The 25,237-nt window shown below is 41.4% G+C and overlaps 1 protein-coding gene across 1 annotated transcript in view; it reads left to right on the top strand.

The window, feature by feature from the left end:
• The window catches only part of SNTB1 (syntrophin beta 1), a 226,486-nt gene that overhangs the window by 196,442 nt on the left and 4,807 nt on the right, over positions 1–25,237 (top strand). The window contains exons 6-7 of the mRNA XM_044743794.2: positions 18,705–18,901; positions 23,807–23,997. Coding sequence (XP_044599729.1) covers positions 18,705–18,901; positions 23,807–23,997 — 388 coding nt within the window. The remainder of the gene's footprint in view (positions 1–18,704; positions 18,902–23,806; positions 23,998–25,237) is intronic.

The following is a 25,237-nucleotide window of genomic DNA, read 5'->3' as shown; positions in this document are numbered from 1 at the left end:
TGTATTAGATAAGGGGTTAATATCCAAAATATACAAAGAATTCATACACCTCAACAACCCAATTAAAAAATGGGCAAAATATCTGAACAGAGATTTCTCCAAAGAAGATATACGGATGGCCAACAGGCATATGAAAAGATGCTCAACATCATTAGCTATCAGGGAAATTCAAATCAAAAATATAATGAGATGCCACCTCACTCCCATCAGAATGGCTATAATTAACAAGACAGGAAACAGCAAGTGTTGGAGAGGATGTGGAGAGAAGGGAACCCTCACACACTGCTGGTGGGAGTGCAAACTGGTGCAGCCACTATGGAAAGCAGTATGGAGTATCCTCAGAAAATTAAGCCTAGATCTACCATATGATCCAGCTATCCCACTGCTGGGTATTTATCCAAAGAACTTGAAAATACAAATGCACAAAGATACATGCACCCCTATGTTCATTGCAGCATCATTCACAATAGCCAAGACTTGGAAGCAACCTAGGTGCCCATTAAGGGACAAATGGGTAAAGAAGACGTGGTATATATACACAAAGGAATACGACTCAGCCATAAGAAATGATGAAATCTGGCCATTTGGGATAACATGGATGGACCTTGAGAGTATTATGCTAAGTGAAATAAGTCAGAGGGAGAAAGTCAAATACTATATGATCTCACTCATAAGTAGAAGAGAAAAACATAGCCATAGAGATTGGGTTTGTGGGTACCATAGGAGATGGGGGGGAGGGCAAAATGGGAAATTAGGCTCACATGTGTTGTGATGGACTATAATTAGTTTTTGGGTGATGAACATGATGTAATCTACACAGAATTTGAAATATATTATGATGTACATCTGAAAGCTATATAACATTATAATCCAATGTTACTGCAATAAAAAATAAAAAAAAAGCTCACACTGCCTGGCCAGGTGTCATCCTGCAGGCCCTTCAGGCTGTCGGCATAAGCAGGGCACCACCAGCTCAGGGCATTCACCAGAGAAAGCCATGGATGTGAACCCTTAAAAAGCAAAGTCCCCAGTAAGGGGCATGAGTGCGCAGACTCAGGAAATGGCATCTGAATAGGTTTGGGGGGGGCACCGAAAGCATCTGTTACAGGCTCACAAGCCCCAGGGATGCCAGGTCTGGATTGTGAGCAAAGCTCACGAATAACCTAAAACCATAAGCCTGCATCTGATATGGACATAGAAAATGGAAACCGCTTCACTGCAAACTGTGCTCTTTTAGAACAGAAGATAGAGCGTGGAAAAATCAGTGTCTACAATCTAAACATAAAGGAGATGCAGTGGTGATAATTGACCTCCCAAATCACTGCCCCTTTCCCAAACGACCCAGCCTGACCACTGAACTGCAAAATAAAAATGTGTTATTGTATGTGTATGTTAGTTCTGTGAGCAAGAATAAAATTAGGCCCATAATCATGACCCTTATCTCCAGCCAGCAGCCTGTGAGGCAGAGTATGTCCGAGATGTTAAGATGCCACTGGCTTCTTGTTCTCACTTCATGCCCTTGAGCTAGTAGGTAACTTGCCACCTGCTCCGGAGCAGCAGACTGGAAATGTAAGAGCTGGAGTCTCCATCCTGGATTTTCTCCCACTGAGACGGTGCTTAACCCCAGGCTGATCGCTCTACCTCCCTCTTTCAGAGGGCTCATCTGCTAAACGCGCTTGGTGGGATGCCCGAGTGTCCAAAGCCCAGGGGGAGCCATACTTTGGTGAAGTCGACTTGTAACTGACCCTTTGGCTTATGCATCAGCCAGTGTGGTTTGCCAATGAATTAGTGGTCATGGTCAGCTTCTCTCCATGACTCTGTGACTCTGTGGATGTGCCTAGAAAAAGACTTTTGGGATGCAAACAAACAACAACAAAAAATGACCCCTCCCTTCTCTGTGTGATGATGCTGGGGAGATGTAGCCCTCTGTGGCTGCAGGCTGGGCTTGTGAATGAGTTGCTGTGAAGGCAATTCTTCCCAGCTGAAGACTGAAGTAATTCTATCCTCGCGGGTCAAGCCAGCTCTCTGAAGGGGGAGGCTGGGCTGAGGCTGTTTCTACCAGAAGTGGTAGAAATCAAAGGAAGACTCTGGATCCTTCCATTATAGAGGTTAGCCCACTACTTCCGTTGGCTGCTTCCCTAGCCACATATTTAAGTTTGAGTAACTCTTTCCTTTACTTCTCACATGTTCTATACAGTTGCTTGTGGCACTGTGTCCTTTGTACATGAGCATTTGGGCCCATAGCCTGTCTTGTAGTATTATTTGTCTTTGAGTGCATTTTTCTAAAGAAAAGCAGTCATATCTTTTTTAAATTTCTTTTTTAAACCTTTTATAATTTATAAACAATATAATATATGAGGTATAATTTATAAACAATAGTGCACACAGATCTTAAATTTACAGCTTAATTTTTATGTATGGATATACAGCCATGTCTTCTAAAATTTTATTACAAAGTGTCTACTAAGTAATCATCCTGGGTGAGATTATCAAGAAGGCCATAGTAGTGCTATTTGCAAAGAGACCCAGGTGGTAATAAAGCAGTGGCTGACCTTTGTGGAGGGAGCATAGATCAAGGCCAAGTGTTTTACATGAATTCTACCCAAGTTTGCACAACCTGCCCAATTTAAGGATCACCTGGTCACTTATTAAAGATTCTGGCCCTGAGAACTCTGTTCTGGAGATTCTGGCTCAGTAGGCCAGGGTTGGGAGTCAGGAGTATTTGTTTTTAACAAGCATCAGGCAAATGTAGTCCTCAGGGTTACCACATCCAACCCTCACAACCCTGTGAAGTTTAGGTTTTATTCCTATTTCACAGATAAGTAAACTGAGGAACTAAGAGGTTAAGTAACTTATCCACAGTCAGACAGCTAGTAAGAGAGAGACCTGAGATTCTAATTCTGCGTCCACCTTCTTACCCACTGTTCTCTGCAGCCTCCCTGGGTATGTTCTTATTCCCTTGAGTTTTAGTGGCTCTCTGAATTTGCCCAGTGTATCACAAAAATCTTTCCTTGGCTCTTCTGAAGACTTAATCATGCAATAAGTGGCCACCCAGATCACACAGCAGAGTGAGGACAGAGCTGTGGCTGCTATCAGAGACTTAAGAGTTTCGCCCCACAGCTTAGACCAGCGGTTCTGAAAGTGGGGTCCCCAGACCAGCAGCATGAGCACCACCTGGGAACTTGTTAGACATGCAAATTCTCTGCCCCCCTCCAGGCCAATTGAATCAGGAGCTCTGGAGGTGGGGCCAGCCCTTCTATGAGTGAACAAGCTCTCCAGGGTTTTCTGATGCAGGCTACAGTTCGAGAACCACCGGTTTGGAAGACTATCGTCTGCTGCCTCCCACACTCCCATGGTTCGTGATAGGAGAGAAACTCCACAGCAAGGACTTGGTTCTTTCTTCTCTGTGGTTCTACAGAACACTTTTGCCTCAAGCTGTGGTGACCACCAATGAATTAGTTCAAAGGCTGTCCTGGATCCAGATGCTCACAGAGTCATCAACGGCTCCTAAAATGTGCTGTATGGCTACCTTGCTTCTTCACTTCATGTGTCATGTCAATGTGAAGTCATTTTAATGACTGCATAGCGTTCCATAGCATGGATGCTCCAGTGCACAGGTTCTGGAAACTTATAACATGGCTCCAAATCCCAGCTACTCACCAGCTTTGGAATCTTAGGCAAACTTTGTAATCTCTTTTTGCTTCATGTCTCTCATCTGTAACAATGGATAATACCTGTACCTCCCAGAGAGGGTTGTCATAAGGATTTTTACATTAGACAATGTACAGTGCATAGGATAGTGCTGGACGCATGGTAAGTGCTAAATACATTTAGTTATTATTCCTCTTAGTTGTTAACCCTTTCTTTATTTTTGGATTTGTAACTGCATTGGCCATATTTTTAAAACAACTCTCTCACACTGGAACTGTGACCAACCAAACTCCATAGATCATCGTCATAGCACCTTCTAAGAAATCTTTTAAAATCCAACTTGTTAGTAAAAAAGAAAAATAGAAAAATAAGCAGACAGAAAGTCTCAAAAAGCATCTCCTTAAAAAAAATACAACTTTATTTAGCGGTGGAGAGGAAAGATCACAGTGTTGGATTTCACAGACTGGGGTTCACACTCCAGTTTGCCCAGTCAAGCCCCAGTTTACAGGCTGTATGACTTTGAACAGATCACTTCTGTCTGATCTTCAGTTTCCTCATCTTAAAACTAGGATCATACCATCTACTACCGACAGATCATGAAAATTCAAATATGAGGACAATATTTGGCAGCTTGGGCTGCCGTAGCAAAATACCGTAAACTAGGTGGCTTAATCAATAGAGAATTATTCTCTCACAGTTCTGGAGGCTGGAAGTCCAAGACCAGGGTGCCAGCATGGCCAGTTTCTGGTAAGGGCTCTCTTCTTAGTATGTAGGTGGCCACCATCTTGCTTTGTGCTCACATGCCTTCTTTGTGCGCATGCAAGGAGAGAGTGAGAAGGAGAGCTCCATGTCTCTTTTTATAGAGACTAATCCCATCAGAACAGGGTCACACCCTCAAGACCTCATTTAACCTTAATGACTTTCTTATTGGCCCTGTCTCTAGATATAGTCAAATTGTGGGTTAGGATTTCCACATAGGAATTGACCGAGTGGAAGCGGGGCAACATTGAATCCATAGCAATGATATAAATACAGCGTTATTTAGCATAATGTCACATAGCAGGACTGGGCAGTTGTCAGTCTCCTTCCTTTCACCTTACCAGTGCTGGGAAGCATTGTTCAGAATGTCACACAGTCTTTTTTTTCCCTTGCACAAGAAGAACTGGCTGAGACCATAGCCAGTAGGAAACTGGGTTCTTCTAAAATCAAGTTGCTCCCTCAGAGACTTCATAGTTGATTTGTTTATTTATTTAGGTTTTTTTTTTTAGGCCCAGGCACATCTAATTTATATTTTTCTGGAAGTTGTAAATATGATTGTGTTTCATAGCAGTGGCACCAGAAATGCTCACAACATGTTCTTGGTGTCAACTGCCATGCAGAGAAGTTTATGAGCAGTCACCTCTCCCACTGACGAACTTCGACGGTGCCTCTGTGCGTCGATGGTGCAATTTATAGTAGTGCACTCAGGAAGTTTGCAAACATGTTGTAACTTCAGCTATTCTCATTCCTCAGCTTTTTATGAGTCCTTGGGAAAACATTTTTTGCTTAGCCGAAGCTTATTTGATGTGGCTGAACATTAAAAAAGAAAAAAGGTACTCTTGCCCATATGGAGTAAGTGTGTTGGTTTTTTGTCAGTGTCGTCATAATTGGCAAATGAGATAGGCCTACAGAGAGCCAAGATTAAGGTCGCGATATTTCTGGAATTCTAGAGGAGGTTTAACCCAGAAATTCTGCACACCCAGCCCCAGTGGTTGGCGAAAGTTCGGAAGCACAGAGCTTGTAAAAAGAGTGACACCGCTCTGAGCCCAGTTCTCTGACCTGTGGGCCTGAGAAGGGTTAGGAGTAGCTGAAAAAGAGGAACTGACGAACGTGCACTTCTCTCCTTTGATACCACTTGGGAGGCAAAGATACTGAATGTTTCCACTAAACATGTTGGGTCAACTTTGGTGCTTAAAGGACTAACCTGTTTCTAAGTGTTAAAAGTAGTGGCTGCCTCAGGCCAGCCTCAGGAATTTTAGGAATGCTTTCCACGGGGAAAGTTTGGCCAATTGCATGTGTCAAACATTACATTACAATCAGCCTGTGGTTTTCACACTGAGCCTGGGAGGCCTCCTCACTCTTAGGGAATGTGGGCATCTTCCAAGGGCGTTCCCTAGGGTAGCGTAAAAGGATCTACACACCCAAGGATCTACACGCTGTCAAACTGAAAAGTGTGGGGTTTGCCTACACACTCCTCCATCTCATTTGTTCCCATATACGTAGTGCTCACACTAGTGGCCTGCCTCTACCCTCCCTCTTATCAATCTGGGAACTCCTTCGAATTGGTGGGTGGGAGATTAGCAGAGTAAGGAAATCCATGGACTTTAGAATCACACAAACTAGAATTTAAATCCTGAGACCTCTACTTGCAATATGATCTTGGGCAAAATATCAATCTCTCTGAATCCAGGTCTCCTCACCTCTATGAAGGGACCAATTATATCTTCTGCTTCATACAGTGTTGATAGGACCAATTGCAACAGTATGTGTGAATGTTTAGCCTATGACTGAGACACAGTAAGTAGTTGATAAATGTTGGCAATTGTTAAGGTTGGAGAAAATAATTGAAATTAATGTATGAATAACTGATAAGTTATTGGACATATTTGATCCTACCTGTAATACTGCATTTATCAGGGACTCGTAGTGTCTTAAATCAAAGTCATTGAGATATAAGGAGTGTGCTAATGAAGAGTTGTTGGTTGGTTTGTGGGGAGAGGGAAACGTGAGATGGAAATGGGGAGACTGGAACCCCTCAACTCACACCACGAAGCTGGTTCTGAATGCTACGTGTAACAACCCTTCAGGTAGGTGGCCTACTGATGGCTTCCTCCTTAGGGGAGGAGTGTTCAGTTTAATTTAAGAAACTTTTAATAGGCTTCTGTTAGGGGCCAACACAGTACTAGGGGCTAATGGTAGGGGGGAAAAGTGCACAATGTGAGAGATAAAAGCCAAGGGTTATCAGAGCTAATTGTTCAGGTTATTGACTCATGGTTTCATTTCCCCAGGAAAATAGGAGTAATTTTAATTGTCATTACGGTACATGGGGAAGTTCTTGACTAATTTTAATTGTCAATACCTTACATGGAGAAGTTTTTATAATACATATTTTATACATGTTGTGATACACATTGAACTAATTAAAACATAGATGGGATGAGGGAATATGTAAGAGACAAGCAGAAAACTCAAAGAATATATTTAAAAACTAGAGTTCTGGGGCTGGCCCAGTGGTGCAGTGGTTAAGTGCGCACATTCTGCTCCGGCGACCCAGGGCTCACTGGTCCAGATCCCGGGTGCGGACATGGTACCACTTGGCAAGCCATGCTGTGGTAGGCATCCCACATATAAAGTAGTAGAAGATGGGCATGGATGTTAGCTCAGGGCCAGTCTTCCTCAGCAAAAAGATGAGTATTGGCAGCAGTTAGTTCAGGGCTAATCTTCCTCAAAAAAAACCATAAAATAAAAATTAGAGTTCTAAGATTGCTAAACAAGAAAAAAACAGTTAATTCAACAGGAAAAATTTCCCCATACATGGAGCTATCATGATGTGAGACTACGGATGTAGGTTGTAAGTCTTTTTCATCTCTGAAGAAGGAAAGTGCACAGATGAGTCACACCCATGGGTGACCTGAATCATTCATTATACTGTCTCACTTTAATTTCCTTCCTACCTGTAGTTGATGAGCTGGAGTTTGCCCCTTCTCCTGGTAGGATGGAAAGAGTATAGACTCTGTATCCATGTGGACCTGGATTCAAATTCTGTATGCTCACTGTGTGATCCCGGGCAGCTACTTTACCACACAGCACCATGAATTCCTTGTTTGTAAAGTGGAGCTCGTAACACCACTTTCAAAGAGTCTTTGTGGAGACTAAATTAGATAGTGTATCAGTGTAACCTTTCACATAGTAGGCATCTACTTTCTTCCCTCCATATTACTGCTGCCGGCTGCTGTGAAAGGTCATGAGGGCATGGAGAAGGTATGGAGGACAATCGCTAGTCTCTGGAAATCCACCCAGATAATACCACAGAATTGTCAAGAATTGGCTCCTATCTGTTTTGCTGCTCATTCTCTTATATTAAATTGTTCTTTGCGTATAGTCAGTATCCCTCAATAATATCAGCTTTCCAAGAGGTGGGACCTTGCCTAACTCTTTCACCACCATATCCAGATGAAAAGAAGTTTAGAAGATAGAAATGAGGCAATTGTTCAGCTTTCTTGGCTGAGAGAGAGCATGCTGGTTCCTGGGCAGCCCCTCCTATCGGAGTGTGTTGACTGGTCTTCATTAGGGGTGGCCAATGGATGGTAGTATTCAAGAGCACCAGAACCATTTAAGAGATCTGACCAGTTGCTTTTTCCTTCTTTTTTGTGGCTTGCATTGTGGCATATGCTGGGAGATGCTAATTACAGCAATTAAGTAAAATAAGGATGTAATATTTCTTAGCAACCCAGTCACCTAATGTGTAATTTTACTAATTTGGCTGAATCTGTGTGCTGCAACTGTTTTTGTTTTAATTAAGGACATTAATATAATGTTTTTGTATGGAACATTTTATATAACATTTTCTAACATCTATCCAGAATTAAATTAGTGTATAAGCATCCCTTGTGAGACAGGTTTTTTGTTTTTGTTTTTCTCCTAACCAATCAAGCAAAGGGGCATATCTGAGGATCTAGGAACAATACTCAGCCTAGCACCTCAGTTATGGGTAGAGAAACATTTGGCCTGGCCTCCTGCAGGAATGAGTATTTCTACTGCCAATTCCCCCAAGTCTTGGACAAAGAATTTGACCTGAAATTGGGCTTATCACACCGTTACACTGAGCCTCATGGAATCCACCACTTTGGGCATTTGAAGTAATTTTAACACATTTCATCCTTTCTTTTTATCTGGGTTAGGGACCCATTTATATACAATTCCTTAAATGTACACTGGATCCATAATGTGAAATCTTGATGACTTTCACTTTTTTGATAAAATGGTAACCTTCTACTCTAAGACAAAAAAGGTAGCTCTGACTCTCTAAACCAACCAAGTCACTACTAAAAACACTAGTTGCTAAAGATGGATTTGAAAGAAGAAACAGGAAATGGATGTTAGGCTAATTTCATAGAACCTCTCACCCCAGTTACCCTTCAAGATCACTATTTTTCAGGGCTGAATTAATCTGGAAATTAGCATTTAGTGGATGTAAACCTAAGTTCTTTGAATTTCGTGTTAGCTACTGTTTTGTGTGGTTGAGGGACTGAGGGTGGAAGAGAAATCATAGCACCTTATAGCAGTCATGAATCACAAACTTCCTGGAAAACAGTCCTCCTTCTAGTCTAGCTATTCATTTAGTCATTCATTTAACAAGCATTTACTGAGTGCCTGCTATATGCCTGGAATTGTTCTAGGTGCTAGGCGTACAGCAGGGAATAATCAAATAAAAAGTCCTACCCTGATCAAACTAATGACAATAATAGCTATTATTATATATTCTGTGCTTGGCGCTGTTTCATGCAGTATTCATATAACTCATTTCATCCTCACAACAACACCGTGAGGTAGGCATATTGTTATTTCCAGTTTGCATTTGAGCAATCTGAGACACGGAGAGTTTAAGAAACTTGCCAAGGTCACACAGTTGACAAGTAGCCAAGTTGGGGTGTCTGGCTCTCTGCTCCATCCCCTCCTATCTATGGCTTCCCTCTCTTGCCCCACTGTCTAATATTATATGGTTCTATTCATTTCTTCACTTCATCACACCCCAGGCTGATAGGAAATGTAAAATCTTGCTGGGGTTTGTGGCCTTGCTTCCAACCATGGGAATGTGTATCTGAATTTTGTAACCCAGGGAACAAAGCATGTCCTTGGGCTTCTCAAACAGTTTCAGATAAACCTTAGAAATTGGCTGTGAATTGCAGCTTGGAAGCCTGTCCCAGGGTGCCAGTATATTTTTCTGGCTGGTTAAGAAACTTGTCTTCTCTTGGGAGACAGCATTTTCTTGATTGCTATAGTTTAGTCCCTGCCACAGAGAAGAGACAGATGGTCATATTTTTAAAGGTACACAAATAGCTTAAAAATGTAAAATAATTGAAAGATAAATAATAGCTATTTCAGAGTCCCCCCGCCCCCCTCCAAGACTGCAGGTCAGGAAAGATCTTTGGGAAGAATCTTCAGCGGAATGTAAAAAGCTGTTCCTGGCAGAATGGGAAAATCTCAGGCAGACATATTCTATGCTTAGCCCTACCTTTTCAAATCTCCAAATGATGACTTTTAAAATCTTAATGTCCAACTGACATTTACTTGGAACTTAGTGTCCAGAATCTGACTACGGTAATGTGTTCCCAAATGTGTGTAAATGAGAAGCCCATTTGGAGGCCTTTTCGCTGGCCCCAAATTTCAAAGCATTTCAGAAAATGTCAATTATGTGTATGTGTGTGTGTGTGTGTGTGTGTGTGTACTTTCCTTTGCAAAATTGAACTCACATTTTAAGAATGGTTTGCAAAACTTGCATTCGTGTACTTATTCAGCCAACATATATCAAACACCTGTCACATGTCAGGGAGAGTGCTAGACACCATGGAATCAATGAGACATGGGACAAGACTCCTCCCCTGAAGGACATAAAGGTCAGATGAGGTGGTAATCTTAAAACAGTGGGATAAAGTGATGATGTGTGTGAGTCCAGAGAAGGGCTGCCTACCTCAAGGAGATCTTGGTCTCAAGCTCCCAGAGATCACAACGTGGTCAATGGCAAGTTTGTTTCCCCCAACATCTTCTTGCCCAGGAGCTGTCAACTTTGACACATGAGCTACAAAACTTACAGAGTGGGCTCCCAAGAACACCTGCTGGCTGCCAGCTTAGGCAGTCTCAGCTTTGCTGGAAGGGCTCCTACCTCACCTTGGATCCCAAGAAGCAAATAATCTGCTCCAAGTATGGTTCTCCCTGGATAAGCCAAGGTGCAGGGATGGCTTTGATCAAACCATAGACTCTCAAGGGGAGAACTCTCCCTGCCATCTCTGGAAAGTCACTGGCCAGTCTATGCTTGAACACTTCCACAGATATTGCAGGCATTTATGCTTTCCTCCTTCCTCCTTCCCATTCTTCACACAAAGTCTTCTCTTTTCCAGACAAAGTATCCCCAAACGTACTCTTCGTGAAATAGTTTTAGGTGCTTTGCTGTTTTGTTTATTGTCTTCTAACATCAAATTTATATGGAACTGTATTTCACTATCACTGCTTTCCTTTGTAATTTATTTACTTTGTGAATTTACACACATTATTCAGAGTAAGGGTCCGGAGGCTTCATTAGACTGCCGAAGGGATTCATGGCATGAAAAGATTAAGAAGTCCTCTCTTAAAGCTTCATGCCTGGGACTGAATGCTGTATTTCAGGTGTGATCTGATCAGTGCAGGGGAACACAGGACCATGACTTGCTTTCATTCCATTAATGCAGTTTAAGTTCACGTTCATGCTGTTGGTAGCTCTGGCTTGGGTCACCCATCAATTAAATTTCCAGTGATGCTTCTATACCCTGTCTCCCCCATTCTGGTTTGTTGTTGTTGCTAGTTTGCGGCCCTAACTGCAGTGCTTAATAATCTTACATCCTGATTCTGTGTTTCTTCTTCTTCCCAGTTTTGGACCATCCACTGATTTGACGTCCATGTTCTTTGCAACTTCACATAAGTCATTGATAAAAATGTTTCACAGGACAGGCCTGAGGCCATAGCTCTGCCTTCATCCCTGCTTAAATTGACCCATCATGGCCATGGTCACTTAGCAAAACACTCATCTGACTGATAAGCTTTGTCCCCAATACTTATTCCTTTTAAGTCCAAATGAATATTGAAGGAAACTTGGTCAATATGCTCTTTCTGAATATTCACTTTATCTATTACTTTTCTAGCAATCTTGTTTCTTTTTTTTTTTAAGCTTGGCACCTGAACTAACATCTGTTGCCAATCTATTTTTTTCCTTTCTCCCCAAAGCCCCCCAGTACATAGCTGTATATTTTAGTTGTGGGTCCTTCTAGTTGTGGCATGCAGGACACCACCTCAGCATGGCTTGATGAGCGGTGCCATGTCCACGCTCAGGATCCAAACAGGTGAAAACCCTGGGCTGCTGAAGTGGAGCGTGTGAACTTAACCACTCAGCCATGGGGCTGGCCCTGCAATCTTGTTTCTGACTGAAACAGTTGGATGTAAGAAAGCCACATAGACCCTCATGAACTACTGTTTCCTTTTTTCCAAAGAAAAAAAATGAGTACTTGAAAAATCCATTCTAGAATCTTGCCTGGAAACAGGTTCACAGAATCTACTTTATTCCATATTTTGAAAATCAGGATATAATTTCCACTTTTCCAGTCTTTCAACATCCTGCTTGTTCTCCCTGATTTCCCAAAGATTCCCTCAGCATTTCACTTTCGTAGTGTTTAAGTCTTTCCAGGACCTTTGTATGTAATCTTCCCGGCAAGGACCTGAGTTCATTTGAAGCAGCAGGGTGCCCACTTCCAAAGGCCACTCCCTTCTGGGCTTCCACTGCACCTTCCTCAGGCTCAAATCGCAAAACCATTCTTTTCATAAAGCAACAAAGCAAGAACCTGCAAGTTATATTTTCTCTCAGCCATCCATCAATATCACTGTTAGCCTGAAGATGCAAAGCTACGTCTTCCTTATCTTCTTGCACCACAGACATCTAAAGATAGCAACTCATGTTGTCTCTGGCATTGTTAGGAAACCTTTCCTCATTTGGACCCTCAATCCCACATTTAAATGACTATTTCTTTTGAATAGTGTTTTGACTCTCAGTGCAAACTTCCTGTTCTTTGCAGTGGACATGACCCTTGTGGATCCTGGTGTTACTTAGCTGAGAACCCAGGTTTTGGATTCTTAAGATCTTAAGGACCTTCTGCTTTAGCTTATGCTGAGTCTAGGGGGCCTGTGAGCCCTCTGAGTGGAGATGCTCAGTGAGCAAACTATTGGACAATATAATATCCAAAATTATTTTATTGGCTTGGAGTCAGAAATGTGCCAATACAAATTCATCTCAAGAGAAAAATTTCACAGAGCATTTATGAATGTAACCATTCCACTGTTTTTCTCTATCTTTTCCTAGTAGTTCCACGCCTATCACCGTGGCAGCTCACATAACAAAAAGAGGTAAGAGAAAGGATCTTGCTCTTATCTTGTCCAGTGGCCTTGTCTCATCTTTGCAATGTCATAATTTATAGAACAACCAAATCTCTGGTCTCCTCAAGTTGGCATAGTGGTGAATGTCCACATGTCTATGTATCATCTCCAGCTTATTGCTATTGACAATCGAAAGCAGTTAGTTGGGGGTGACATAAAAAACAAAGGAACTTTATTATTTTCAACATCTTAATAGGAATGAAGCAACAAATATGTTGATAAATGTGAGGTCCTTCTTTGTTCTTGTACCAGAATCCACTGCTCTCCATTCTTGTGACAGAACTGCTTTTCCTGGAGGTTCAGACGCCCTCTAGAGGAAGATCTTCTTACTAATTGGGTCCCCCCAATGAGGAGGAATGATTCTCCACCCATCCACCCACCCGTGGCTCATATCCTCCGCTTGTCATCTACCAGAGGCTGGTTCTGACTCTCTTCTGTATTCTGGGAATAAGTCTCTGAAGAACTGGAGCTGAATCTGGAGTTAAGAGGCTGTGGGAATTAGGAGGGAAGAGAGTATTTCTTCTCTTGAGCTATATCTCCTCAAGGCTTGGGCCATGTCTGTTCTGCTCACACTATTCCTAGTCTTGAGTCTGCACAGAGTAGGTACTTTTATTAGTCTCCTAGGGCTGCCATAACAAAAACCACAGGCTGGGTGACTTAAACAACAGAGATTAATCTTCTCACAGTTCTGGAGGCTAAAAGTTCAAGATCGGGTGCTGTGAGAGTTGGTTTCTGATAAGGATTTTCTTCCTGGCTTACAGACAGCTGCCTTCTTGCTCTGTCCTCACATGGCCTTTTCTCTGTGTGCATGGAGGGAGAGAGATCTCTGAAATCTTATCTTTATCTTATAAGGACACCAATTATTGGTTAAGGCCCAACCCTTATTATCTCGCTTAATCTTTCTCACCTCCTTATAAGCCCTATTTCCAAGTACAGTCACATTGGGGGTTAGGACTTCAACGTGCAAATTTTAGGAGGACACAACTCAGTCCATAACAGTCCTCCATGAATATCATGGGATGTATGAATTGGTGAATGGCAAAATCTTTATTGATTGATTGAATGAATAAATGACTTAGTGAGTGATTTTTGGTAGTTAGGTGGAAGGAGGGGAGAAGAGACTTGGACAGGGCAGAAAGCCCCTCTAAGTCCCCTGAGAACTCCCCTGAATCCAAAAGGATCCTGTAGTTTCAACCGGCAGGTCTCAGCATCTCTCCTGCCTCATTTGCTGGAGGCCAGTTTGTTCATGTAAGGGATTAATGAGGCCACAGGTGTAGGTTTCATCCCATGTGGATCAGTTAACTTCATTCTGAGAAAGGCTATTCCATAGGCACAGCCTGCAGGTGCTAGGTCTTGGGAGCTAGACATGGACAATTTAGAATAACCCAGACACAAACAAATGCAAGAGGACATAGATGAACTCACCTAGTCTTCCAACACTGAAATGCCACTAACGTGAAACAAACAACGAACAATCCCTGTATACCACACTAAGTCAGAATGCATGTATTTTTCAGTGCAATGGGAATCCTGACTCTAAAAATTAAAGTGAAAGATTTGGGTTCATTTCACCTCATAGCCTTTTAAAGGTAATCTTTAAACTGTGTCGTATATGTTGCTTACAGAAAATTTTAAGAATTTAAAAAAACATAAGAAGAAGTGAAATCACCCGTAAAGTTGCTTGGCATTTTAATGGATACGTCTCCAAGCTTTTCTTTTGCATAGTTGAATTGCATATCTAGAAATTTTCAAAAGATATATATTCATTTCCCCATACCTACATGGGTATTTATAAAATAATTTTCAAGGTCTGCGGATGTGTACTCGTATGCATCATGTGAATATCTGATAAAGTTCACTTGATTTTAACCTGGAAAAAAAGTATCCTTTTGTTACTAGTATGCACACATGGTAACAGAAAAGACAATTTGCTTTATCTCAGAGTTTTCATACAGTTCTGTATGTTTCATTAACCAATCCTGGTGTATTCAAAAAAGCACATAATTCAGCATGCCTGCTATTTGTCAGATGGCAAATCAACTTGTTTTTTAATATAAATATTAGATAATTCACACTTGTTTAGTTGAAAAGTCAATTTTTCCTCTTCCCTTTTCTTTTCAATCAATGAGAATTTGGTGATGAGACAAATAACAAAGAATATGAGTAGTCCTCCCTACAAAGGTTCTTTTTGCATCATTACTTCCTATGACACACTGAGTTTCCCCGTCAGGGACTTCCGGTGCGTGATGTTGGTCAGCTAGATACAGGGCTTTCTCTTACCGTGTTATATTCTGTTGGTAATATCATTCCTCAAACCCAGTTCTACCAAATGTGAATTTTCTAATGAATTGCGTTTTCTAGTTATTATCGGCTTCAATTTTATAGTCTCTCTGGAGAAAAACAAATATTGATAGGAAATTCACAGAAAAACATTTTCCGTGAGAGTGGTGTATCTTTTTCTCATTTCAGTTGTGCCTCTGTGCTACATTTACACTGGCCCTGAATTGTGACAGGGTTGATATCCCCTGGATGGAAATTTAGGGGATAGAAAGTGAGAACACATTAGGCCAGAGAAGGCATCAGGGAGCTAATTTTTATTGAATGCTTACTATGAGGCACTGAATACTGGATTAAGTGCTTTATGCATTTTATTATATTTAATCCTAATCATGTGAGGCAGGAATTATATTTTTAAAATAAGAAAACTGAGAGTAGGGGCAAGGGATGGAAACAATACTTATTGAATATAATCAATATGCTAGGTTCTGTGCTACATACAGCACATAGGTTATTTCATTTGATCTTCACAATGCTACCTTATGAGGTAGTAATTTTTAGAACATTCAACAGATGGCAGAATGGGGATCTAATGAAGGTTTTTATGCCTCCCAAAACTGTATCTCATTTCAGTTTACCATGCAGCCTGCCAGAAGTGCCAAACTGATAGAGATTTTAAGATTTTAAAAAGAAAGAGCTAGATATATATCTATATATTTCTATGTGTATATTTTGTGTGTGTGTGAGGAAGATTGGCCCTGAGCTAACATCCATTACCGATCTTCCTCGTTTTTTTTTACTTGAGGAAGAGTGTTGCTGAGCTAACATCTGTGCCAGTCTTCCTCTATTTTGTATGTGGGATGCTGCCACAGTAAGGCTTGATGAGTGGTGTGTACGTCCACACCCAGGATCTGAACCCCTAAACCCCAGGCTCCAGAAGTGGAGCAAGCAAACTTAACCACTAAGTTATATTCCTTAAAGCAACTAAAAGGTAAACTTTGAGAATTAAAAACACTTCTGAGCACTTAAGAAAACACCATATAAATTCATGCTATTTACACAGACCTTTTCTTGATGAATTTTTACCTGAGCTTAAAACCCTTTAAAACCTATGTTGGGCTTTTGAGAAATACTTTCTGTTTTGTTTACCGTCATGTAGATTTTGAAACCTCCAGCAGCTTCTCAGTCACTCTTGTTCGCATCTCGTTACAAAATGTCCTCCTGTCGAATGGGACTCGTCTCTAGGTGTTACAGCCCTGCCTGTGGGCGCCCATGTCAACCGACTCTTCCCTTCACACTGTCCTAGAGTCTCCTCTCAATGAGATTCATGGACCTTCTCTACGTTTTATTATTTCTTTTCTTGAGGCATAATTGCCAAATAACATTATATATATTTAAAGCATACAACATGATGATTTGATATACATGTGAAATGCTTACCACAATCAAGTTAATTAAGACATTTCTCACTTCACATGGTTACCTTTTTAGTTTTTTTTGGTGAGAACACTTAAGATCTACTCTGTTAGCAAATTTCAAGTATACACAACAGTGTTGTTAACTGCCATCACCATGCTCTGTGTTAGATCCTCAGAACTTATTCATCTTATAACTAAAAGTTTGTGCCCTTTGACCAATGTCTCCCCACTTTGCCCACCCCCCATACCCTGATTACCATCCTTCTACTCTGTTTCTATGAGTTCAACTTTTCTTTTAGATTCCGCATACAAATGATACCATACAGCACTTGTCTTTCTCTGTCTGGTTTATTTCAGTTAGCATAGTGCCCCCCAGGTTCATCCAAGTTCTCACAAATGGCAGGATTTCCTTAATTTTAAAGGCTGAATAATATCCCATTGTGTATATATATCACATGGTCTTTATCCATTTATCCATCAACAGATACTTAGGTGTTTTCCATATCTTAGCTCTTGTGAATGATGCTGCAATGAAGATGGGAATGCAGATATCTCTTGGAGATACTGATTTTGCTTCCTTTGGATGTATTCCCAGAAGTGGGATTGCTGGATCATATGATAGTTCTAATTTTAATTTTTTGAGGAACCTCCATGCTGTTTTCCATAATGGCTGTGCCAATTTACATTCCCACCAGCAGTGCACAAGGGTTCCCTTTTCTCCACATTCTTGCCAACATTTGTTATTTCCTGGGAACTTGTCTATCTTCAAAGAATTTTACAACCAAAAGGTTTTTCAGTGAACCTTTTTCTCCAACTGGGCATTGCAAACCACTAACTCCAACTTTGTCAGTAAAAAAAAAAGCTCCTCAGAGTTATACAACAAGCTTGTTGCTAGAAATTCAACAGGCTACAATATGTTTTATGGCACTGATCATTTTGTTCTATAATATTTAAGCTTACAAGAGAAAAGAAGCTTTTGGATTTCCTTTGTACGGCTTTTAATCTAGAGCTAATAAGCGCTTTGCCTAAGAAAATAACTCTCCCATCCACCAAGTAAATAGACACCTGGAATTTCTGTAGCACATGGTAGAGTTTCTGTCTGTGTTAAAAGATAAGGCTGAAAATGCAAAGACCCTGGAGAGAAGTAACATTTACTAAATTATATTCATGCTACCCTGCAAATTATTGATGTTATGGTCTCTCCCAAAAGGAGATTGAGATACTGAGGAGTAGGAGAGAGCAGGAGAGATCCCAGTGTATAAAGGAGCAAGTGAGAAGTGGGAGCCTACTCAGTAAGTAGCACTCCGAGACTTTGATGCCTCCTAGTTTAAGTCTGGTCTTCCAGAAAATATTTACTATGAGAGTCACATTTTATGCTGAGCGTCAGTCCTAAAGTCAGTGTGAAAATCCTGTGTGGTAAAATAACTCTTGAAAATCCCTTAAATCTCCCATAAAGTGCAGTTCTCTTCCATTTGTCAAGAAGTCCAGCATCCCGAGTTCCTTCTCAAGCTTTAACACAGTCATACAGATTGCTCTTCTTCAGTTGCATCCCATGGTTGTTTGCTTGCCTTTGGAGGCTGAATGCATGAAAAATGCAAACCCAGAAGCACATTCCATACAGCCAGATGCTCCAAACTACAACAAACACAGGGGAACTACATCTAACCCGGGAAATGATTGATTCCCTTTCCCAGCTCGTGTTCACACTGGGACATATATATGGCCACAAATGGAATGTTGGGGGACTTTTCCCACACTATTTAAAATGATCTCTCCTTTGTTTACTTCATTCTCTTTCTTTTTGGCTGAATGAGTGTAGCTGAATTTGTCCAACTATAGTTAAAGTCATATTACTCAACTCCCCTGCATATTCAACCAGATGCTCAGTTCTTGGGCAGTGTCTTAATCTCATTCTACCATCAGAGAGGAACTGGGTGAGGAGATGGCAGAAAACCATGGTGAACATCAGGGCATCGTGGATCCTTTGGTTCCCGATTAGAAAAATGAGAGCAAATCACCAATTTGGAGCCTTTAACCAAGTGACGTGTCAGGTGAATGAAGTAGTTTCCATTTTGATGATTGATACCTCTCTTTCTCTCTCTCTCTCTCTGTCTCTTTCTTTTCCTCTCTCTCTCTCAATAGGCTGGTCCATTCTGGTCCAGGGAAAGGATCGCCCCAGGCTGGTGTGGATCTGTCCTTTGCAACTCGAACTGGTACCAGGCAGGGGATTGAAACACATCTCTTCAGGGCCGAGATCAGCAGAGACCTCTCCCATTGGACACGGAGCATAGTACAGGGTTGCCACAACTCAGCTGAACTCATTTCTGAAATCACCACAGGTGAGCACTGCTGGCCATGAGCCACCGATGTCACACTCTTACAGGAGGAAAGCACCCTCAACTCCACCCTGGCCTCAAAGTCTTTTCCATTACTGTCCTTGTGGGGCACTTAAAATTCCAGGGGTACGGGGCCAGCCCCATGGCCAAGTGGTTAGGTTCGTGCACTCCGCTGCGGTGGCCAAGGGTTTCGCTGGTTCGGATCCTGGGCGCAGACATGGCACTGCTCGTCAGGCCACGTTGAGGTGGCGTCCCACATGCCACAACTAGAAGGACCTGCAACTAAGATATACAACTATGTACCTAGGGGGATTTGGGGAGATAAAGCAGAAAGAAAACAAAAAAGATTGGCAACAGTTGTTAGCTCAGGTGCCAATCTTTAAAAAAAAAAAAAAAGAGTGCTAGCTATGTACTAAACACTGTGTTAAATAAGCTCTTTAAAAAAAAAAAAATTCCAGGGGTAAATTTAAATTCCTCTAAATTAGAGCACTTTTTACTAAAATGGAACCCAAGGTTTTGATTGTGAAAAGCCTTATCCCATCTTGAGTCAAGAAAAGTTGGTAACTTGGATACTCAGATGTCATTTTCCTACCAATAACCCATGGGTGGCTTCCTAGAGGAGTGAACTTTGAGGCACAAACTAGTAGAGTTCTTGTTGGAAACAATAGAAATTTATCACAGAATAAAATTATTGGAAATGGATTAGATAGCTCACAGAGTTGATCAGAAAACAGGAGAACCAGGCTGTGAAAAAGAGCAGGAACAAAGGCATCTAGAGGAAAAGCCTTGGGAAGAGTCAGCAGGGACCCCTGTCCCTGGTATGAAGGGAGTGGCAGTGGCAGGATGGAAGGAGTGCACAGAGAGTATGATCCACATTCATGTAGCGCTCTGAGAGCGGACTAGTCAATGGTAGAAATGGGATATGTGTGTAGAAGGAAGAACCCTTCCATCCTGTACTGCTTGCTGAGTACTTGCGAAGTGCCAGGCATTGTATATAATGTCTCTTAGTGTTTTTCATACTGCGAAAACAATTCTTTTTGGGTTTTAGGGGACTGGAATTGGCCACCCGAGATATGTCTCTTTGGCATGAGGATTATTTTGGGCTTGTTAGTTTTAAAAACTGCAGACAGGAAAGAAACTCTGAAGAGCAGAGTTTACTTACCCTTTGTTAAGAGACATTTACATTGTAAAGGAAATCTCCATCTGTAAAGGTGTCTCCCTGTCTGTACCAGGAAGGAGGGATGACCCTATCTCTAGAAACTCTTATCAATGCAGAAGGCGAGGACTTAAATCTGCATAATAACCTGACCCTTGTTTACTGCACTTGTCTGGTAATCTCCTGTAACTGACTCCACCCACCCCCAACATCCTCCTTTGTCTTTAGCTGAAGATGATATTTAAGGTGGTGACTTCGGCCATTTTGGCGAGTTGCTCAGGTTGCCTGAGCCTCTCCCATGTATACATGTTATAAAGCTTTGTTTAATTTTCTCCTGTTATTCTGTCTCATGTGAATTTAATTTGTTCTCTGGCCAGAAGAACCCAGAGCAGGTAGAAGAAATGTCTTCCTCCCCTACAGGGTCCTGAAATAAATTAATAGAGGCAAGAGCAACATTTTAAAAATGAAATTAATTGGAATAGAAATATCAGTGTAAATATTATTTTGTAGAACTTCTGATTCAAATGTGTGTGTGTGTGTCCTGGGTCACAATACATTGCCTCCTCTCATCTAATCCTCACCATTCCCTTGTCAACCTGATTTTAAAAATCACGAAGCAAATTCCTAAGAAAGGTTCAGTAACCTGCCTGAGATCACACGACAAATAAAGGACAGAGCTGAACTTACCTCTAAAGTGCATTCTTTATTCACTATAGTGTCTTCAGAGACGGAACTTCTCACTGTTAAACCAGTGGTCAAAAAATAACAATTCTGTCCAGGTTGCTGTGATAAGTAATTCTCATGCCACTCTCCAAATCATACAAATAGACAGATAGAGGATAGACAGGTGATAGATATAAATACATACATATGTAAATATAGAGATATAGAGAATTTAATTTTTTAATTGGGCAAAGGCAAAATAAGAGACTGGAAAAGTTATATGAATCTAAGCTACATTAATTAACAGACTACATGCTGTAAAATCTTTTACGTTTGCTAAGGTGGATTCCAGTGGTTTTCATCAGCCAGCACAATATATAGTTAACCGTGTCTATAATGCTATTGTTTTTTAGTTTTACTCCGAAAAGCCTCAGATTGCTGACCCCACCTTCAGAGATACTGATTAGCAGTTCTGGGAGAGGGGGCTGGGAATTTGTACCTAGTAAGATACCAGGTGGTGCTGATGCTGCTGGTCCATGGACCACTCTGCAAGCAGTACTACACTGGGCTGCAACTTCCTCAGGCCGCCAGGAATATTCTAAAAGATGGGACAGACATCAATGTGTAGTGAGGGTTTCTCCGCATTCCCCCTACTCAGGCAAATATGAAAGACTAGATGTTTTGTAGCATTTCTGCTGCAGCATCTCCAAGATTACCAATGTCTTTTTAAAATTATCCTGAAATTAATCAGTGCCCCCAGGTATTTTCCATCATTGTTGAAAACCTTTTTGGAGTATCACTGAAGCTTTTATTTTTGATGCCTATTCTGTACGGCAACAAGAACTGGAGTTTCGAGCCTGAGTTAGAAAAGGCCTAAGCCACCCAAAAACCTAAATTTAATGAAGTTATATGTGTAATATCAGAGAAGATCAGACTCTTTACAGCAAATTCAATAGTGTTCTAGGATAGAATGGAGATGGCCAAAGGGATTTGGTTTAGTTTACATTCCACAAATTTTGTAAAATCTTTCTCTCTCAATAAACTGAATTCTACTTCAACAGGAAAATAATGAAGCTCTGGATAGTCCATCCACAGGAGAGTAACAAAGAATTGTGTGAACTAAGCTAGATGGGTGGTGGGAGAAAAGAAATTATGGAGATGACCAAAGGTGCAACTCAGTTACAAATTAAAAGATGCCTCCAGAGAGTTGGGGAAAGGGCTTATGTTTTAATCAGAGCTTCAATTAACTTGATAATGTGTTCGGTTTATCCTGTGTAGACTGAGAACATCTTCAGATAACCGATTCCATTATATTAAAGGCCACGAATACCATTTGAGGTCAACTAGAATTAAAAGTAATTGCGATCGGTTAATTCACAATATCTGATGGCATAGCTTTAAAATTCAAATATGGAGGAAGGAAAAAAAATGTTTAGAGCCCATTCGCCCACCTATTCTGCAGTAGAGGTGAAGTGTGTCAAAAACAAGGATTTAAGATGGGAAGCCATAACTGCGTCTATGCCACTGTCCTTGGTCATCCTTGGACTGGAAGGGTAGAAGTCTAGGGCCCTTCTAAGAGGAGAACTGAAGATTTACCAAAGGGCTCTGCCCAGAAAGACTCAAGGAAGGGGTGTGTGTTTTAACCAGAGCTTCAATTAAAAGCAACCTCATTCTATGAGCAGATAGAGACCCCTGTTTCTTCCCCCAACTCTAAAGGCCTCCCCCACCCCACTGTTTGACTCTGAGAGACTCTTGCCAAGGTCCCTCCCTCCGTCCCTCCATATCCTTAGTACCAGAGTATGAGAAAGATACATAGCACATGGTAGAAAGAACGTGAATTTTGAAATCTAAACCACCTGGGTTGTGACATGTGCATCTCTTTGAGCTTTGCTTTTTTCTCCTATAATATTAAGCTATGATCGTGCTTCAGAAGTTTGTGGAAAGGTGAAATTAAGTTTGGTTTATAGAGCTGAGCTGAGCTAAGGATGGTACAGAGTAATCAATAGTGCCCTTACTCTTCTCCTCAGAACCTGTCCCCAGCAAAGAAAATGGCCTGGTTTCCCTAAAGAGTTTTCAGATGCATATGAAGGCCTGAGGCAATTTACTTGCCAGAGTCTGTTAAACGTGGTGTTTTGTGAGGCAAAAAATCCAATCTGATACGGAATAACCTTTTTCAGAACTTTTTGATCCAGGGTTTTAAACGTTCACAAGTCTTCCTAAATGGGAACTTGGATTCTGGCAGCAGTCCCCTGTCCAGCTCATAAGCTTAAAGCTCTGGTCTCTTTTCCTAAATGCACTGGGAACCGTAGATAAAAGCTGGCCCCTGACCTGATCAAGAGGTTTTCATTTGTACCTTTGGATCAGAGGGCACCACGGGGACACCACTGGAGATTCCTAGATGCCACACTAGGCAGAGGGAGGAAGCAGCATTCTTCATGGGAGGGGCCACATCTGATGTCGCTCTGCAACAGCAGCCTTTCCAGGACACAAGATTATCAGATCATCAGGGAAATTTAAAAAGCACACCTTTCTATTTATAAAATGAGCTTTGTTGGACTTTTTTAAAATTAAAAATTAGATAATTTTTGAGCTACTTCCTCCTGACTTCTTAGGTGTGTTATATTTGTTAACGTTGGTAATGTTACCAAGCGGTAGACATGGCCTTGATTGTGTGTGTGTGTGTGTGTGTGTGTGTGTGTGTGTGATGATGATCCAGAGGTAGCTTACTCTAAATCAAATGTCAGTTTTTTTCCAAGCTTAGTGGCACAAGGCCATTGGAAGACAAGTACCCTAACTACATAATGTGTTGTCAGATGGTCAGATGAGGGCTAGAGCACAGATAAAATTCAGTAAATCCCAGCAAAAGGAACTTCTTTCCATTTATTCCCCTTAGTTTCATGGGGCAAGTTAAATTACAGTATCAAAATCAATGGACAATATTTTCATAAACAATTACTAATTTTCCACTTTAGAAGGTGATTTGTGCCTGGCTTCTGGGACTGGGGAGACTTGAAAGTTAAGTGCCTGGGACAATGGATTGACTTCTGTTGTTCATCCTGTCTGTCTGTCTGTCTGTCTGTCTCTTTCAGCTTGCACCTACAAAAACCAAGAGTGCCGTTTGACCATACATTATGAGAATGGATTTTCTCTTACCACTGAGCCACAGGAGGGTGCCTTTCCCAAGACAATCATACAGTCTCCTTATGAAAAGCTGAAAATGTCTTCAGATGATGGAATCAGGATGCTGTATTTGGATTTTGGAGGCAAAGATGGAGAGTTCGTAAGTGCGCTTTTCTTCAGATGGTGTAATCTCATATATTACCTTATGCGACACACCTGTATGGCTTGCAAACATAACGCTGCCTTATATTTATTTAGCATTTGACTGTTAACGTATTTGCAGGTTCATATCTTATTTGATTCTTAAAAAACAATGAGAAGATCCAATTCTTTCACCGTTCTTTACTTTGGTCTCATTTTCTACTGGAGTCTCACATAAATATTTGAGTCAAAGGAAATACTTCTTTACAAAGCCAGCATTAAATTCTTCTTAAATAGGGTCCCACTGGCTTCACAATGTACCATTCATTTTTTTAAAAGTGTCAAGCATCTAATCCAACCTTGGCGTTGTGCTAGGTGTCAGGGAGGCAGGGGTGTAAAACTCTCCCTCCAGGCCACCTGGGAGGTCTCAGGAGCAGAGCACATAGGCAGCAGGAAGAGGGGAGGTGCCGGATGATGGCAGGGTAGAAAGGACAGCAGGGGAAACAAAGAGAACCTGGTCAGCTCTGCCCAAGTGGAGAGAAGGCCAGAGAAAGGCCCAGCAGCTTTAGGCTAACGTCAAACAAAATTAGCAAATTTGTCACTTAAGGTAACATCTTCTGTCAATGCAAATAGCCCATGTGTTTAAATTCATGATTTCCTGTGATCCTTACTGCCTTCTGTAATGAAAAAGTGCATTACTTCGGTTCTACAGAAGGGTAAGAATCGCGTTGTCAACGAAGATAATCCATAACCAATCTATAAATGAAAATTTGGGCGAGTTTATTCTGAGCTAAAATGTGAGGATTATAACCCGGGAGAGTCTTTCCACAAAAGAACAGAGCACTCCAAAGAAGTGGGGGTATACAGGGTGGTTGTATACCCTCAAAGAGGATGTTTCACATATGATTGAAATGTCCCTTTTACAATAGTCACGAGGCTGCTCTGTCGGCACAGCAATTGATGGAAACAGCAGATAGGTCTGCTGTCTCATGAACACAGCAGGGTGGCAGGTCTGTTGCCTCGAGCTGGGTGGTCACAGATGAGCGCTGCAATCAGTTCCCAGCCTAAGGAAAGATGCTTAATCCTTAAGGAGATGCCAATGTTGGGAGGCGGAGGGAAGTTGCACCTTTATCTCAAAATGTCTAAGCAGATATACAATGCATGCTCAATGGCCACAGTCAGGCCCTTTTGGAAAAAACAAAGTCAGGCCGAATTAGGTTTATACCAAATGGCTTCCTCATATACTCCAATATATCCTA

Source organism: Equus asinus, chromosome 12, assembly GCF_041296235.1.
Source record: "Equus asinus isolate D_3611 breed Donkey chromosome 12, EquAss-T2T_v2, whole genome shotgun sequence".
In the NCBI taxonomy this organism is placed as follows: Eukaryota; Metazoa; Chordata; class Mammalia; order Perissodactyla; family Equidae; genus Equus; species Equus asinus.
This window is presented reverse-complemented; position numbering and strand designations above follow the sequence as displayed.